General features: G+C 37.7%; 2 protein-coding genes across 4 annotated transcripts in view; both read right to left on the reverse strand.

The window, feature by feature from the left end:
• LOC125271747 (NACHT, LRR and PYD domains-containing protein 12-like) overlaps positions 1-16,913 on the reverse strand; it is a 1,137,836-nt gene that overhangs the window by 305,027 nt on the left and 815,896 nt on the right. The window lies entirely within an intron of this gene.
• LOC125271499 (zinc finger protein 420-like) lies at positions 465-15,838 on the reverse strand. Its single transcript, XM_048195538.1, has 5 exons — positions 13,468-15,838; positions 8,035-10,123; positions 5,058-5,149; positions 4,164-4,313; positions 465-2,517 (listed from the first exon to the last, which is right to left on the reverse strand). Exons 1-5 carry the CDS (start codon positions 13,628-13,630, stop codon positions 1,325-1,327), a joined length of 3,687 nt encoding a protein of 1,228 aa, XP_048051495.1. The 5' UTR covers positions 13,631-15,838; the 3' UTR covers positions 465-1,324.

Here is a 16,913-nt window from a genome sequence, read left to right on the forward strand (position 1 = left end):
AACATTCCCATGCTGTTATGATCACACACTTTTCTTATGCTTTCTATAATAAATGCTTGCTGTTTTCTCATTTTTGTTGTGTTTATTTTGTTACTGAGAAGAAAGTGCACAGCACATATTTACATATTCATCTAAACGTCGCTCTTAGCAGTGTGGGTGGCGTCAGATGTTCGATTACAGTATATCGCTGGTCACGCATTTCGAACTTCGTTTTACCCCTAAACGAAGAACGAAAAAGAAGTTTGTTTGAAGTATACCGGAGCCTTAACACAAACATTACTAATTATATATTACATTATAACTGGATAGTTTGGTTTTGATGGCTGTCTTGAGTAATAATGAGTGTTTATTTGTGTGTTTACAGTTTAAACTATGATTATGGGCTTTGTCTATATAGGAACATTGATAAATGAATCTATAAAATGTATTCATGGAAGTGAAAATACTGCACCACAATGCCAAAGTATAGTTTTACTTATTTAATTTGCCTTGCAGATTATGAAATCATGAATGTTATTTTTTGCACAGCATGGTTACAGCATCAGAAAAACATGGCAAGGTGTCCTTGCTGCATGAAACACTTTCCTCACTCAGAGCAGGTGAAAGGCTTCTCTCCAGTGTGAATTCTCATGTGTCTCTCAAGGACATGCTTCAATGTAAAACTCTTCATGCAATAAGAGCAGATGAAAGCCAACAGTCATATCACCCTGTAGCCCAAGACTGGTTGCCCATTGAAGCTAAGCAGGGCTGAGCCTGGTTAGTACCTGGATGGGAGACCTCCTGGGAAAACTAGGTGGCTGCTGGAAGAGGTGTTAGTGAGGGGTGCTCACCCTGTGGTCTGTGTGGGTCCTAACACCCCAGTATAGTGATGAGGACACTTCACTGTCAAAAACCACTGTCCTTCAGATGAGATGTTAAAACGAGGTCCTGACTCTCTGTGGTTGTTAAAAATCCCAGGATGTCCTTCGAAAAGAGTAGGGGTGTAAACCCTGACATCCTGGCCAAATTTGCCCATTGGCCTCTGACCGTGATGGCCTCCTAATCATCCCCACTGATTGGTTTATCATTCTGTCTCCTCTCAACCAATCATCAGGTGTGTGGTGGGCATTCTGGCGCAATATGGCTGCCATCGCATCATCCAGGTGGATGCTGCACATTGGTGGTGGTTGAGGAGATTCCCCCTTCCATATGTAAAGCGCTCTGAGTGTCCAGAAAAGCGCTATATAAATGTAAGGAATTATTACTAAAGGCTTCTGTCCAGTGTGAATTGTTTGTGTTGTCCTTGAAAACTCCTTCCAAACTGAAAGCAGGAAAATGGCTTTTCTCAAGTGTGAATTCTCATGTGACTCTCAAGGTTACTCTTTACTGTGAAACTCTTTCCACAATGAGAGCAGGAGAAAGGTTTCTCTCCAGTGTGAATTCTCATGTGTATTAGATGTTGTCGTTGTTCCATGAAACTCTTTCCACACTCAGAGCAGATGAAAGGCTTCACTCCAGAGTGAATTCTCATGTGACTCTCAAGGTGTTGTTTCACTGTGTAACTCTTTGCACACTGGGTGCAGGAAAAAGGTTTCTCTCCGGTATGAATGCTCATGTGTCTCTTAAGGCTCCGGTTTTCTCTGAAACTCTTTCCACATTGAGGGCAAGTGAAAGGTTTCTCTCCAGTGTGAATTCGCATATGAATTTTAAGCTTTTGCATCTCTATGAAGCCCATCCCACACTCAGAGCAGGTGAAAGGCTTCTCTCCAGTGTGAATTCTCATGTGTCTCTCAAGGCTTTGCTTAAAAATGAAACTCTTTCCACACTGAGAGCAGATGAAGGGTTGCTCTCCAGTGTGTATTCTCATGTGAACATTAAGCTGTTGTTTTTCTATGAAGTTCATCCCACATTCAAAGCAGGTGAAAGGCTTTTCTCCGGTGTGAATTCTAATGTGTCGCTCAAGGCTTTGTTTCACTGTGAAACTCTTTCCACATTGGGGGCAGGAGTAAGGCTTCTCTCCAGTGTGAATTCTCATGTGACTCTTAAGGCTTTGTTTCACAGTTAAAGTCTTTCCACAATGAGAGCAGGAGAAAGGTTTCTCTCCAGTGTGAACACTCATGTGACGTTTCCACTGTCCGTGTTGTGTGAAACTCCTTCCACACTGAGAGCAGGTGAAAGGCTTCTCCCCATTGTGAATTCTCATGTGTCTCTCAAGGCTTTGATTCACTGTGAAATTCTTTCCACATTGAGAGCAAATGAAAGGCTTCTCTCCAGTGTGAATCCTCATGTGAATATTAAGCTTGTTTTTTTCTCTGAAGTTCATTCCACACTCAGAGCAGGAGAAAGGTTTCTCTCCAGTGTGGATTTTCATGTGACGTGTCAGCTGTCCTTGTTGTGTGAAAGTCTTTCCACATTGAGGGCAGGTGAATTGCTTCTCTCCAGTGTGAATTCTGATGTGCTTCTTAAGGCTTGCTTGGTCAATGAAACACATCCCACATTGATGGCAAATGACAGAATCTTCTTTCAGTTCTTTCAAGTCTAAAACAAACATTAAAAGATCAATGTCAAAAATCAATTCAAGGACAATAAAGGTGAGATAGCCAAAATAATAGATGTGCAAACAACAAAATAAGATGAACATTGCTCAACTCCAAATGAAACAACATATTTATGCAAAAGGTGTAGACCTGTTACTATGTATCCTAATTCATTGAAAAGGAACTGTTCAGCATGAAATTCCAATCCCCATGCTATAACTTTTATTTGACCACCTCAGCATTTTTGTTGTGATTTCTTTCTATTTCTTTTTATCCATTCTACATGCTATTGGACCACTGCTATTGTCAAGGAATGTTTGGTTAATTGTTTATATTTTATTTTATTGTATAAAAAAAATAAATAAAAAAAAAAAGCAAGATGAATATGAATAATAAATAAAGATCCTTCAGTCTGTGAAGAAACAGTTCTATTGAACTCTTGAATGTGCACATATACTGATCAGGTGTAACATTATGACTACCTTCCTAATATTGTGTTGGTCCCACTTTTTCTGCCAAATCAGCCCTGACCCCTCAAGGCATGGACTCCACTAGACCCCTGAAGGTTAGCAGCAGATCCTTTAAGTCCTGTCAGTTGCGAGGTGGGGCCTCCATGGACGGACTCATTTGTTCAGCACAATTAATTAGTAATCATTGATGAGTAATACACGAGTAACGACATGAGTAATTAATGACAGAAATTTCATTTTTGGGTGAAATTTTTAACATTTGTATATATATATATATATAACATTAGTAATCGAGTAGTTTTATATTTCTCCATTGTTTATAATTTGATTATGCTGTTTGCAATGCCTCATGGGATTGTAGTTCTTTCCCTCACTAAAGCCGTTTAGAACAGTCTTGTACTTTTGTCTGTTTGTCAGATTTTTGAAAACTTTTTTGCTTGATTTGGTTCATGGCTTATAATGCTTTAACAAATACTTTTTTTAAATCCCTATGGGAAAAATGAATGAAAAAGCTCCGCTGAACATCCCTATGTACAGTACTTTGTAAAACTTGGGTAAAGTTGGTTTTATATTCGCACATTCAGACTTCTGATGAATTCAGGCTTTCCAATAAATGTGCAATAAATTAATGTTTGCGAATTTTAAGCAGCGACATGATATTGACAACCAACGATTGTCAACTTACAACATTTTTCACAGTCGATCAAAATAGGCAAGTATTGTTTTAATGGCATATTTACTTGTGAATGTCCACTGAATGTCCAATGTAGTGTGATTAACAAGGCTATTGAATACGGATGTCCGAATGTGCGAATATAAAACCAACTTTACCAAAGTCTTTGTAAACGGTTGTGAAGTAATGACTTTTTCAAAATAAGTGCCTACTCAAGATAGTGATTCTGGATGCAGCCTTATAATAGGCTTACCATAGTGAACAAGTGAAAACTTGTTTTGGAAGAAGGATTGATGAATGATGATGTATTGTTGTTAATCTTGAACCAAACAAAATTGCATAGTGGACCTTTAAAATATAGTTGGTCTGTCATTTTCCTCACTATTGTGGACATTTGAACATCTTGTGTAATCATTTTGGATGTAAACATAAATCATTTGATTCATGTGGCTTTCCATTAGATATCAGATTTTATTATATGTAAGTGACAAATAACCAGCTTACTCTGTCTTTCATTCTTCCACTCTTGCATAGGTGTCGTCTGGCATGTTTTCGGCTTCACATCTGGTCCCATTGTGGTCTGGTTGTTTTCAGGCTGCTCCATCTTTATTACTAGGAAATGTTCGATGCAGTTTATTTCATCAGTCTCCATCAGTCAGGTTTCATTCACTTTATTCACTAACAGATATTCTACAACCAAAATTGGTTTGGTTTGAAATCACCGAACTAAAACGCTGCTCGAGACCATGCTCAAGACGTATCTCGGAGAGCTCGTTTAACTGGCCAAGTCACGTGATTTTAGCAACGACACCTCGTTACGTCATACGTTTAACATTTCGAGGTTCACCGCTAGGAGGCGTTGATCTGCTGAACCAGAGCCTTTTAAGATCCATAAGGTCTCTGCCTGAACCCATCAACCAGTGTCTAACAAGATTTTACCTGATCTCGGTTCAGTTTTATAATTCAGATTCTAATGTGCAAACATATGTATGCAGTAGGGCAAAATGGAGGGTGATATTTAATTGTCCTAATTTGCCAAGCTCTCCCAGAAAACACACACAAAAAAAGAAATAATAAATAGTAAAGAACACAAATGATAGCCTACATAGACTTTATATTTAGTGGCATTTAATGCTTTTTAGATGATATTTAATAACTACATTTTGCTATTGGTTACATTTGCTATTGGTTTGTAAAAGTGTCATTTGTTTGGGCTCTATTCTTGTTGCATTTACATTGTGTTGATCAGCAGGAGTCACCATCTTAAGGTGTTTACAGCACTTAATCTGTAAAATCTGGATGAGAGAATGATTTTATTGAGAGCTTAATAATCTCATTAGCTAATGCATAATCTTGACTTGTTTTATCCACACTTTTCTGTTTGATATACCTACCTACCGTCACAGTGCTGTCTGGATACTGACACACTCTCGTAATATTTCCTCCTCAACAGGAGGTCTGGGTCGGCTGAGTATGTTTCTTTCTCATATCTAAATAAGAGAGTATGATTATTCTACTGCTCATAAAACATTCACTACCAGGCTTAAGAGATATGACCAGTTTAGATGGAAAGGATCTCAAGCTGATTAGCTGAAGATGTTACTGTAGCTTTACCCATTAATAGAAACGGTACTTCCTTTCAAATAAATAGCACAGAGCTACAACAACCCATTATTAAATGACCCTTTACAATAGATGATGTTTTACAATGAACACTGTTAGAGAGCTACATATGGCATGGACTGAATGTAATTGTTAATGTATCATTACTACTTAGTTTAAAAAATCATGAAATAAGGTATCATGAATCAGTGAATTTAGAGTTTAATGTGGGTGTATTATCAGTAATACAGTAATCATGAAAAAAAAAAATAAAAAATTATCAGCCATTTGTATCAATGCAATTCATAATACTAATGTTGTCCACTACAGGGAGCCACAGGATAGCAAATCCTTTAAGATCTCAGTTTAAAGAAAATAAATTGACATAAATTGCACATAAATTCTTTATAGTTTCATTAAGCCTAATAAAGCCAAATATATAAGTTTGCAAAAACTGTGATCTCTAAAATACTTATAAACCATTCTTTTTTATTATTTTTTTATTGAAATTGACAACATATTTGTCAAGTTGCCAGACATGACTGATTGTATGTCCAGTTGAAGAAGAGACACTATATTATTTGTCTATTTTAATATAGGACATATAATAATACTTCCATAAAGAGACACTTAAAGACTCATATTTTATTTGAAAAGAGACATGTCCATTGTATAACTATATCATGTACACAAGACATTGTGATTGGACCCCTTCTGTGTCGATGCCCACAACGCTTCAGTAACAGGACTTTGAAATAGCAAGCGGGGAAAACAATAAAAGGCACAACTTACATCGTATCCATCTAGTCAACTCCATCTAAGCTCCATTACCATCATTCTTTTTTTTTTTTCATAATTTGAATGCCTTGTGAAAGGATTTTTTATAAAGATAATTTACTTTCAGAGAGAATTGCACCTACTTGAAAGTCGAGAACAGTCCAATCACATGAGGCCAAAAAATATAAAAACAATACTGATTTGATAAAATCGAAAGTAGGAGGGTCTGCCCTGACAAGAGCTCAGTCTCAAGTCACATGCATTTCAAAAGTTTGCAGACCTACACAACAACTACAACTGACTTCAGCCACAGTCTTAGATGAAATTAACTGAAAATAAAAGACATTAAATCTCTCAAAATCTCAGCAGAGGAGGATTAAACAACTCCACAAACAGCATTACCAGCTTCACTTATTATTAACCAGATTGACTTTATTTCCATAATATGTCTACAGAAGCTCTTATTGAGAATTAACAGAGAAGCATTACAACGGCATGTTCATTCAAAAGTTTTACAAGCAGAATGTGTAAGCTGATCTGATCTTATATGATCGTAATGCTGTTTGTGGAGTTGTTTAATCATCTATAGCTTAGAAAAGGGAGGGGCAAACTCGATCCTGGAGGGCCAATGTCCTGCAGAGTTTAGTTCCAACCCTTATAAAACTCACCTGACTGTAGCCTTCTAGTAATCCTAAAGTCATTCACAATAGTGATGTTACATATGACACAGGAGCTTCAAAGCATGTATCGAGTATGCAGCGCTATTTCTCATGAAGTTCCATGCCGGAGTGCGTATTGTTTTCAGAGAAACACGTGATCAACGAAAAACGAAGCCTCGCTTTCTTTCCAGCCACATGAATGCTTCACTTTGCGTGTCAGAATATTTGAAACCAGACCAGTTCTCTATGGCTTTATGGAAGATAACGTCCTTTTACTAAGATTTTTATATATAAGCCTATAGCATATATTACATGATCATATATTCTGCCATATAAACAGTATAATAACCATAAAATTATTAGAGCACCATTTACGTGTATCAGTCAGCTCTGTTGGTATTATTATAATTAATATTATTATAATTGTTAAATTTAATATATTGCCACACTTTAATATGTGAATTAGAAAACTGAACATTTAGCGTTGTCAGGCTTTTATTTGTGCTTACTGGATGAAACAACGGAGCTGCACTCTCGGGTTCATGGCTGCTGTAAATTTTACCTGCCACAAGATGGCACTGTTTTCGACACTCCTGATGCTTCGAATCTTTTCCCGAAACAATCAGAGAAAAGCTTCAAAGATTCAAGAGGCTTCATTCCCTAATTCACAGTAAATTCCCAGGTGTTAATTCTCAAAATGAACTGTAATTGAAAAAAAGTCTTGTAGTTCTTGTGTCTCTCTTTCCTTCAGTGATTCTACTCATCATCATCGGGTGTCTTCAATAATCAAACAACCATTACTCAATCACTTAAGTATCTAATTAACTCTAACACTGCTTCAGTGTTACTTTTAACACCTGCTGATGGTTCCCATATGAACACCGAGCAGTGTTAATTTAACACTGGGGAATTTACTGTGAATGTCTTTAGGATTGCTAGAAGGCTACAGTCAGGTGAGTTTTATAAGGGTTTGAGCTAAACTCTGCAGGACAGTGGCCCTCCAGGACAGAGTTTGCCCATCCCTGTCTTAATGTCTTCTTTTATCTTTAGTTGATTTCATCTAAGGTTGTGGCTGAAGTCAGTTGTAGTTCTTGTGTTTCTTTATTCTTAAGCGATTCTGCTTGTTAACAGCAGGTGTTCATCACTAATGCTCAAGCATCACTTAATTGCTTAATTATCTCATTAACTTTAATTCTGCTTCAGTGTTACTTTAACACTCTAGAGTGGGACCATATGTACTCTGAGCAGAGTTTATTTAACTCAGATTTTGCTGTGTGGCATCGCAGTTTTGCCAAATTGTCCCATTGGCTTCTTTAGAGTCATGGCCTCCTAATCATTTAAACTGATTGACTACATGTCTTTCCTCTGATAGATGGGGGGTGTCCAGGTACGCTATAACTGAATTTGCATTATTTGGACTGATGCTGCCTACAGGTGATGGTAGAGGAGATTCCACTCCTCTGTTGAAAGGTTTCTCTTCAGTGTGAATTCCCATGTGTGTCTCAAGACTTTGTTTCACTGTGAACCTCATTATACAACAAGGGCAGGTGAAAGGTTTCTCTCCAGTGTGGATTTTCATGTGTCTCTCAAGGGTGCTGTTCATTGTAAAACTCTTTCCACACTCAGAGCAGGTAAAATGCTTCTCTCCGATATGAGTACTCATGTGTATCTTAAGGCTCTTATTCACTGTGAAGCTCTTTCCACACTGCAAACAGATGAAAGGTTTCTCTCCAGTGTGAATTCTCATATGAACCTTGAGCTTTTGTTTCTCTGCAAAGCTCATCGGACACTCAGAGCAGGAGAATGGCTTCTCTCCAGTGTGAATTCTCATATGAACCTTGAGCTTTTGTTTCTCTGCGAAGCTCATCGCACACTCAGAGCAAGAGAAAGGCTTCTCTCCAGTGTGAATTCTGATGTGTCTCTCAAGGACATGTTTCAATGTAAAACTCTTCATACAATAAGAGCAGATCAAAGGCTTCTGTCCAGTGTGAATGTTCATGTGAACTTGAAGTTGTCCTTGTTGCATGAAACTCCTTCCACACTGAAAGCAGGAAAATGGCTTCACACCAGTGTGAATCCTCATGTGACTCTCAAGGTTACTCTTTACTGTGAAACTCCTTCCACACTGAGAGCAGGAGAAAGGCTTCTCTCCAGTATGAATTCTCATGTGACATTTCAGCTGTCCTTGTTGTTTGAAACTTTTTCCACAATGAGAGCAGGAGAAAGGTTTCTCTCCAGTGTGAATTCTCATGTGTATTAGAAGTTGTCGTTGTTCCATGAAACTCTTTCCACACTCAGAGCAGATGAAAGGCTTCACTCCAGAGTGAATTCTCATGTGACTCTCAAGGTGTTGTTTCACTGTGTAACTCTTTGCACACTGGGTGCAAGCAAAAGGTTTCTCTCCGGTGTGAATGCTCATGTGTCTCTTAAGGCTCCTGTTTACTGTGAAACCCTTTCCACATTGAGGGCAGGTAAAAGGTTTCTCTCCAGTGTGAATTCGCATATGAATTTTAAGCTTTTGCATCTCTATGAAGCCCATCCCACACTCAGAGCAGGTGAAAGGCTTCTCTCCAGTGTGAATTCTCATGTGTCTCTCAAGGCTTTGTTTAAAAATGAAACTCTTTCCACACTGAGGGCAGATGAAGGGTTGCTCTCCAGTGTGTATTCTCATGTGAGTATTAAGCTGTTGTTTTTCTATGAAGTTCATCCCACATTCAAAGCAAGTGAAAGGCTTTTCTCCAGTGTGAATTCTAATGTGTCGCTCAAGGCTTTGTTTCAATGTGAAACTCTTCCCACATTGGGGGCAGGAGAAAGGCTTCTCTCCAGTGTGAATTCTCATGTGACTCTCAAGGCTTTGTTTCACTGTGAAACTCTTTCCACATTGAGAGCAGGAGAAAGGTTTCTCTCCAGTGTGAACTCTCATGTGACGTTTCCACTGTCCGTGTTGTGTGAAACTCTTTCCACATTGAGGGCAAGTGAAAGGCTTCTCCCCAGTGTGAATTCTGATGTGAACTGTAAGTTGTCGTTGATCTGTGAAACTCTTTCCACATTGAGAGCAGGAGAAAGGTTTCTCACCAGTGTGAATTTTCATGTGACGTGTCAGCTGTCCTTGTTGTGTGAAACTCTTTCCGCACTGAGGGCATGTGCAAGGCCTCTCCCCAGTGTGAATCCTCATGTGAATATTAAGCTTGTGTTTTTCTATGAAGTTCATTCCACACTCAGAGCAGGAGAAAGGTTTCTCTCCAGTGTGAATTTTCATGTGACGTGTCAGCTGTCCTTGTTGTGTGAAAGTCTTTCCACATTGAGGGCAGGTGAATTGCTTCTCTCCAGTGTGAATTCTGATGTGCTTCTTAAGGCTTGCTTGGTCAATGAAACACATCCCACATTGATGGCAAATGACAGAATCTTCTTTCAGTTCCTTCAGATCTAAAATAAATTCAAGGACAATAAAGTGAGATGAACATTGCTCAAATGAAACTGAACATTTTTATACAAAGGTGTAGACCTCTTACTATGTATCCTGATTCATTAAAAATGAAGTGTTCAGCATGGAATTTGAACCCAATCCCCTGTTATAACGTTTATGTGACCACCTCAACACGTTTTTTGGTGGGGGTTTTTTTTCTGTTACTCTGCAGATCACTGATTGGTTTAGAAAGAATCGTCACTACCAGCGTCACTGGATTTGAAACACGAAACACCAAACCTGCTAGATTTAAATAGTCAGTAACAGCCACCGCAGTATCATTTGTTCGTGAACTGACTTGCTTTAAAACGACTGTCACACGCAACTTGAAAAAAGAAATGGCTGTACCGTGGTCAGTAGACGAGGAGCGGATCCACGGCAGTAGAGGTGGCGCAACTGTAACGATCAGTCTATAATCCCACCCACTCTGAAGCAGTACTAACTGCAATGGAAAAGCAAACCGAAAGTAAAGCGAACTGAGCCGTGCCGTACCAAGCTGAGCTGAGTAGTACCACGCGGTGGAAAAGCGGCAATAGGCAGCAACGTCATTGCACCTTTTGAGGTTCCGAAAGGTATTAAAGTCCTCGATAAAATAGTCAACATGACTACAGCAGTTCAACCTTAACATTATGGTGATGAGAATACTTTTTGTGCACAAAAACAAAACAAATATAATGAATTTATTCAATAAATTCATCTGTCCCGTCATACTGTTATATGCTATTTTCACGAACGCATCTCTCCACGCTTACCGCCAAAAGAGTATACTCTGAAAGGCTCGCACGCTCAACTTTGCGCTAGACGCAGCGGAACACGGAGAATGAAGTATACCCAGGCATTTATGCCGGTGGAATTGCAATCTGCTTCCCGCAAGAGACAGTGTCACGTGCAGGGTTGGGCAAAAATACATAAAAATGTATTTTAAAATAAATTACCAAATACTTTAATTTTAGATGTATCAAAATAAACTACAAAATACAGCAGCCACACCATGTATCAAAATAAACTACTGTATTTTTGTATTTTGAAAATACTAAAAAATACTTTTACAAGGGAGCATGAAATTTCTCCACAAACCTTCCATCAATTGGCCTATTTGATCTATCCCTTCACCATTACACTGACTGACAAACAATGTTTGATAGCAAAAGCTTTTCTCTGCCCGAGTCATGCAATAAATCTGACATGCAACCAGTTAAAGGCACAATATGTAGGATTTTTGGATTAAAATATTTAAAAACCTCTAGAACAATGTTATATATTTTGTTGACTTGTGAACATTATCCCAAATGTTTCCAAGAATTATTAAATCCAGAGAAATAAGCAATTTTAAACAGGACACAACCTGTGTCCGTGCATCACCTATCAATGACATCATACCCTCAATTTCCGGTTTTATTTAGTAGAAACCATTATATGTTTTATTAAAACAAATGAGGAACTGTTTGGATTCATTCATCAACAGAAAACTATATGTTATATAGCTTCTTGTTTAAATCTCGTTTTCTTGATTTACAGCGAGTACCATTTTTTACCATGACTAATATCGATCTAGCTTACTGCAGTGTCTCATAGCAGCCGCCGAGCGAACGCAGAGTAGCATTATAACAACTTTCAACACACAAATGTATCTAATATCGTTAGCCTCATAGCATAATTACCTAAGTCATTTTTTGGCCAAATTGTGATATCTGCCTTTGAAATATGATCTGGGCAATTAATGCTATGAGGCTAACGATATGATAAACAGCGCTGCGTTACTCCACATACGTTAGACTGAAAAAAAGCGGAAGCAGCGACTGTGGCATAATAAAAGTTCTGCTGCTCTTGAGGCATGTGTCGTGCTCGTCTCTCATTAACATTCACTCCAGCAGTCTCGTTCAGCTCCAACATCACTTGGTAACGTTAATAATCTCATCCATGAACATGATTTCTGACCGAGTCCCGTCCCGATTCTTTTCCACCGGCTGTGGACGTGAAGAAAACACCTCCCATGATTCCACAAAATCAAGGATAAGCGACTGAATAAGCGACCTCTAGCAGCGAAAATTTACATATTGTGTCTTTAACAGATCAAATATTCACTTTGATCTCCCAGATGAAGGTTAGTTTTAAAGTAACCAACAGTATAATGTTTGCAAATGACTCATAACTGTATCCTAATTTAGTTACTTGGTGTTTAGTAACAAAGGGCCTACTTTGCATCAGCAACACTGACTCAATGACAAACAAGTAATTCATAAGAAGACAACTGATGGCACCTGTATTCATAGCAACTAGTATCTAACTAATTAATCATTTGATTGTTAATCATAAATATAGGGGGCTGCTGCTCGGTATTATAGTTTTCAAGAACGTTATGTAAATTGTAAAATGTTAAACTATTTAGCCTAAGCTACTAAAACCAACACCAAAACTTAACATCTGTTCTGAACTCAAGTCTGGGCAAACCACTGAGCAAGCACCAATCAGAAGCTGCATTTTTATGATGTCATCATGTAGACTTCTTGCAAAGTATTTTGCAGTATTTTAAAACTACAAAAATACAAAACACTAAAGTATTTTGATACAAAATACAAAGCCATTTTCATCAACCCTATCAAATACAAATTACAAAATACTATTTTGTATTTGAAATACATGTATCATAAATACTGCCCATCCCTGGTCACGTGTTCCACAACAACACTTAGCTGCTCGCAGAAGCGCCTGCCTACTAATCGGCATAATTTGCAGCATAATCAGCCGATCTACCCTGGAATGCAAATTTTGCACAAAAGTCCGGTGGGAGAGAATAAAGTTCTTCAATAGTTGTGGAACTCTGTCAAGGCCTACTTACTGAGTTTATTCACTTAAAAAAAAAAAAAAAATTCTTTAATACAGATGATGCTGGTAATAGCAGTAGCAGGCTTTCCTTTGTGAACCCATATCCTTACAAGTGCAATTTTGGCTGTATTATTTGTGTCCTCTTAAAAATTGCTCTTGAGAAATTTTGTTTATTGTCCCCGCAACTGTTTGATGAAATTTATGCAATTTAAGTGAAAACTTGTTTTGGAAGGATTGATAATGTATTGACTCATTATTTAAATGTTATTCATTTTGAACCAAAAAAAAAAAAAAAAAAAAAAGTTACACAGTGTACCTTTAAAATATAGTTGGTCTGAAAATGTTCCTACTATTGTGGACATTTGAACATCTGGTGTGCATTATATGGCTTTTAATTAGTAATGATCAAAAACTAACACAATTAACAAATTATTTTAATTGATTTTGTTACATTGTAAGTGACAAATAACCAGCTTACTCTGTCTTTCATTCTTCCACTCTTGCATAGGTGTCGTCTGGCATGTTTTCGGCTTCACATCTGGTCCCATTGTGGTCTGGTTGTTTTCAGGCTGCTCCATCTTTATTACTAGGAAATGTTCGACGCAGCTGATTTCATCAGTCTCCATCATCGTTTCATTCATCCTATTCTCTAATAGATATTCTCCAACCAAAATGTATTTGGTTTGAAATCACCGAATTAGCGTTCCAAACGCTGCTTGAATAACCGGAGACGTATGTGAATCCGTGGCTCGGAGCTCGTCAGACTGGACAAGTCACGTGATTTCAGCAACGAGACCTCGTCACGTCATATACCGGTTCGAAACATTTCGAGGTTCACCGCTAGGAGGCGTCTGCTGAACCAGAGCCTTTTAGATCCATATTATAAGATCTCTGGCTGGACCCATGAACCAGTGTCTAATGGTTTTACCTGATCTCGGTTCAGTTTTATAATTTAGATTCTAATGTGCAAACATATAGCTATGCATAATGCAGAATGGAGTGTGATATTTTGTTGGCCAGATTAACCAAACTCTCCCAGAAAACACACAAAAACAAGAAATAAAAAATAATAAAAGTACATAAATGATCAACTACATATACTTTATATTTAGTGGCATTTAATGCTTTTTAGATCATTTAATAGATTACATTTTCATAATATTGTTTTTTGGTTTTACATTGCTGCTGGTTTGTAAAAATGGCATTATACATGTTTGGGCTCTGTTCTTGTTCCATTTACATTGTGTTGATCAGCAGGACTCGCCATCTGTAAGGTGTTTTCAGCACTCTGGATGAGAGAATAATTTTATTGAGAGAGCTTAATAATCTCATTAGCATATGCATAATCTTGATTTGTTTTATCCACACTTTGTTGTTTGCTATACCTCACTGACTCACTCTCGTGATATTTCCTCCTCACAATGGCATAACTTTGTTTTAAAAAGTGTGTGGGACAGGAGTGTATTTATGTATTAGGGTGTATTGTAATTGTATTATTACAATAATAAATGCACAAAATTTATTGACATAGACCTCATGTTTAATATGATAGTTTCATCCTTACATCTACTATAATACAATATGTCATTAGTATCAACAATATTTACATTAGTCAATAAATACGTGGATCCGCATCTGAAATTATAGTGTTCTGATGGACTACTGGCAGAATTTCTGTTCAGTGTGCCAGAGGTTCTGAGTTCTAATCCACCCTTGTATAACAAATGCAAGGCAAAGATGAAAATATTCTCACTTCTACAGACAAATTGCGAGGCTTCAGGTCAAAGCTCACCCTCTTTTGTTGAACAGGACCAACTTGATATGTTTCCCTTGTGTAATGCACACTTAAACAGCAAACTCCCTACGAGTTTGCTGTTTAAGTGTGCATTACATATATATATTTGGTTTTGAGCAACAAATGATATCTTCACATTTATTTGAAATTGTCTTGTGACAACCTATGACATTAGATTAATCTAAATTCAAATGTTGAATATCCACAAATATTTAAATTTAAATGTTGAGTCCACAAATACACCACACACTTTACAAACAAACCCTTACTTTCCATGAAGATTTAAGATGGACTTTGCTACCAAAAATCCACTTCAAAAGATACATTTAATCATCTACATGGGCCATTAGTGCTTGGACCCCGATTATTGCTACTTGTGGCTATATTTTTAGGGATGCACCAATACCAGTATCGGTATCAAGTCTGATACTGCGCTCGTGTACTCGTACTCATTAAAATGCCCAAATACCAAAAAAACAATACCATGCAGCATGTGTGCAGTGTTTGTGCTCAGACAAAGAAACACAGACAACAGATCAAACAGAGAGCATAATGGAGGTATCGGACATAGTAACATATTACTAAAGTTAACTGATGGTAGAGAGTGAGTGCGCACTTCTGTTGCATGCTCTTGATTGCTGATCACTCAATCAGCACACGTGTCACATACAAGCAAGTAAAAATTAAATTGCTATGTGATTTGTGTATATCGAGTGGTTCACTACATTATTAAAGGTGCCCTAGAATGCCTTTTCACAAGATGTAATATAAGTCTAAGGTGTCCCCTGAATGTGTCTGTGAAGTTTCAGCTCAAAATAACCTACAGATTTTTTTTTTTAATTCAGTTTTTTAACTGCCTATTTTGGGGCATAATTAAATATGCGGCGATCCAGCGTGTGTCCCCTTTAAATGCTTGCGCTCCCCGCCCCCAAGCTTGCAATTGCATAAACACAGCTATTATAACCCTCAAAATGGATCTTTATAAAGTGTTCGTCATGCAGCATATCCGATTATGTAAGTATGGTGTTTATTTGGATGTTTACATTTGATTCTGAATGAGTTTGATAGTAGCCTATGCTGCAGCTAACAGGGCTAAAGCTAACATTACACACTGTTGGAGAGATTTATAAAGAATGTTTATGACAAAGTTGTGTTTATGAATTATACAGACTGCAAGTGTTTAATAATGAAAATTACGACATGACTCTGATCTCCGTGAATACAGTAAGAAACAATGGTAACTTTAACCACATTTAACAGTACATTAGCAACATGCTAAAGAAACATTTATAAAGACAATTTACAAATATCACTAAAAATATCATGTTATCATGGATCATATCAGTTATTACTCCATCTGCCATTTTTCGCTATTGTCCTTGCTTGCTTACCTGCATAAAGTCTGTTGTTTCAGCTGTGCTGCTCTAGACGTTAATACTGGCTTCTCTAATGCCTTGAACATGAGCTGGCATATGCAAAAGTTGGGGGCGTACATATTAATGATCATGACTGTTGCGTCACAGTCTGTGTTATGTTGAGATTCACCTGTTTTTCAGTGGTCTTTTGCACAAACCAAATTTACATAAGGAGGAAACAATGGTGTTTAAGGCTCATTGTATGTCATTTCCATGTACAGAACTCTAATTATTTAACTATGCCAAGGTAAATTCAATTTTCAATTCTAGGGCACCTTTAAAGAAAAAAAAGCTATGTGATTACTGTGCCCCTGCACTAGACAGGACTCAACTGCCCGAAGGTCAGAGGCAAGTGTAAATGATGCACGAGACACTTGACGGAAAATACCACTGTCCTAATCGGGCCAGTGCTGCATCGTCACAAAAGTTTATCATTTGCATGTGTTTTAAGCCTTGCCAAATTAAATATTCAAGTGCAAGAAGACACAAAAGAGAACTAAATTCAGTAGTTCTCGAAATACTGAATCGAATTCTCTTTCACACTGTTACGTGTGCTGTGCTGAAGAGACAAGAATGGATATCCACAATACAGGGTTTTAATGAGTAACGCAGGAGATAAAACACAATATACACACGTTAACCAACAACAAGATTGGACAGGGAGTGAAGGGAGTGAGTCCATTATAAAGGGAGTGCTGATGAGGAAGTCCAGGT

The sequence above is a fragment of the Megalobrama amblycephala genome, linkage group LG7, assembly GCF_018812025.1.
Source record: "Megalobrama amblycephala isolate DHTTF-2021 linkage group LG7, ASM1881202v1, whole genome shotgun sequence".
NCBI lineage: Eukaryota > Metazoa > Chordata > Actinopteri > Cypriniformes > Xenocyprididae > Megalobrama > Megalobrama amblycephala.

What these genes read in the sequence shown, in the direction of transcription:
- LOC125271499 (XM_048195538.1), bottom strand. Translation starts at nt 13,630, where the DNA reads ATGAATGAAACGATGATGGAGACTGATGAAATCAGCTGCGTCGAACAT. An exon ending in GTGGAAGAATGAAAGACAGA is followed by an intron (nt 10,124 to 13,467) that starts GTAAGCTGGTTA and finishes AATTTATTTTAG; the next exon opens with ATCTGAAGGAACTGAAAGAA. An exon ending in ATCCAGACAGCACTGTGACG is followed by an intron (nt 4,314 to 5,057) that starts GTAGGTAGGTAT and finishes ATGAAACCTGAC; the next exon opens with TGATGGAGACTGATGAAATA.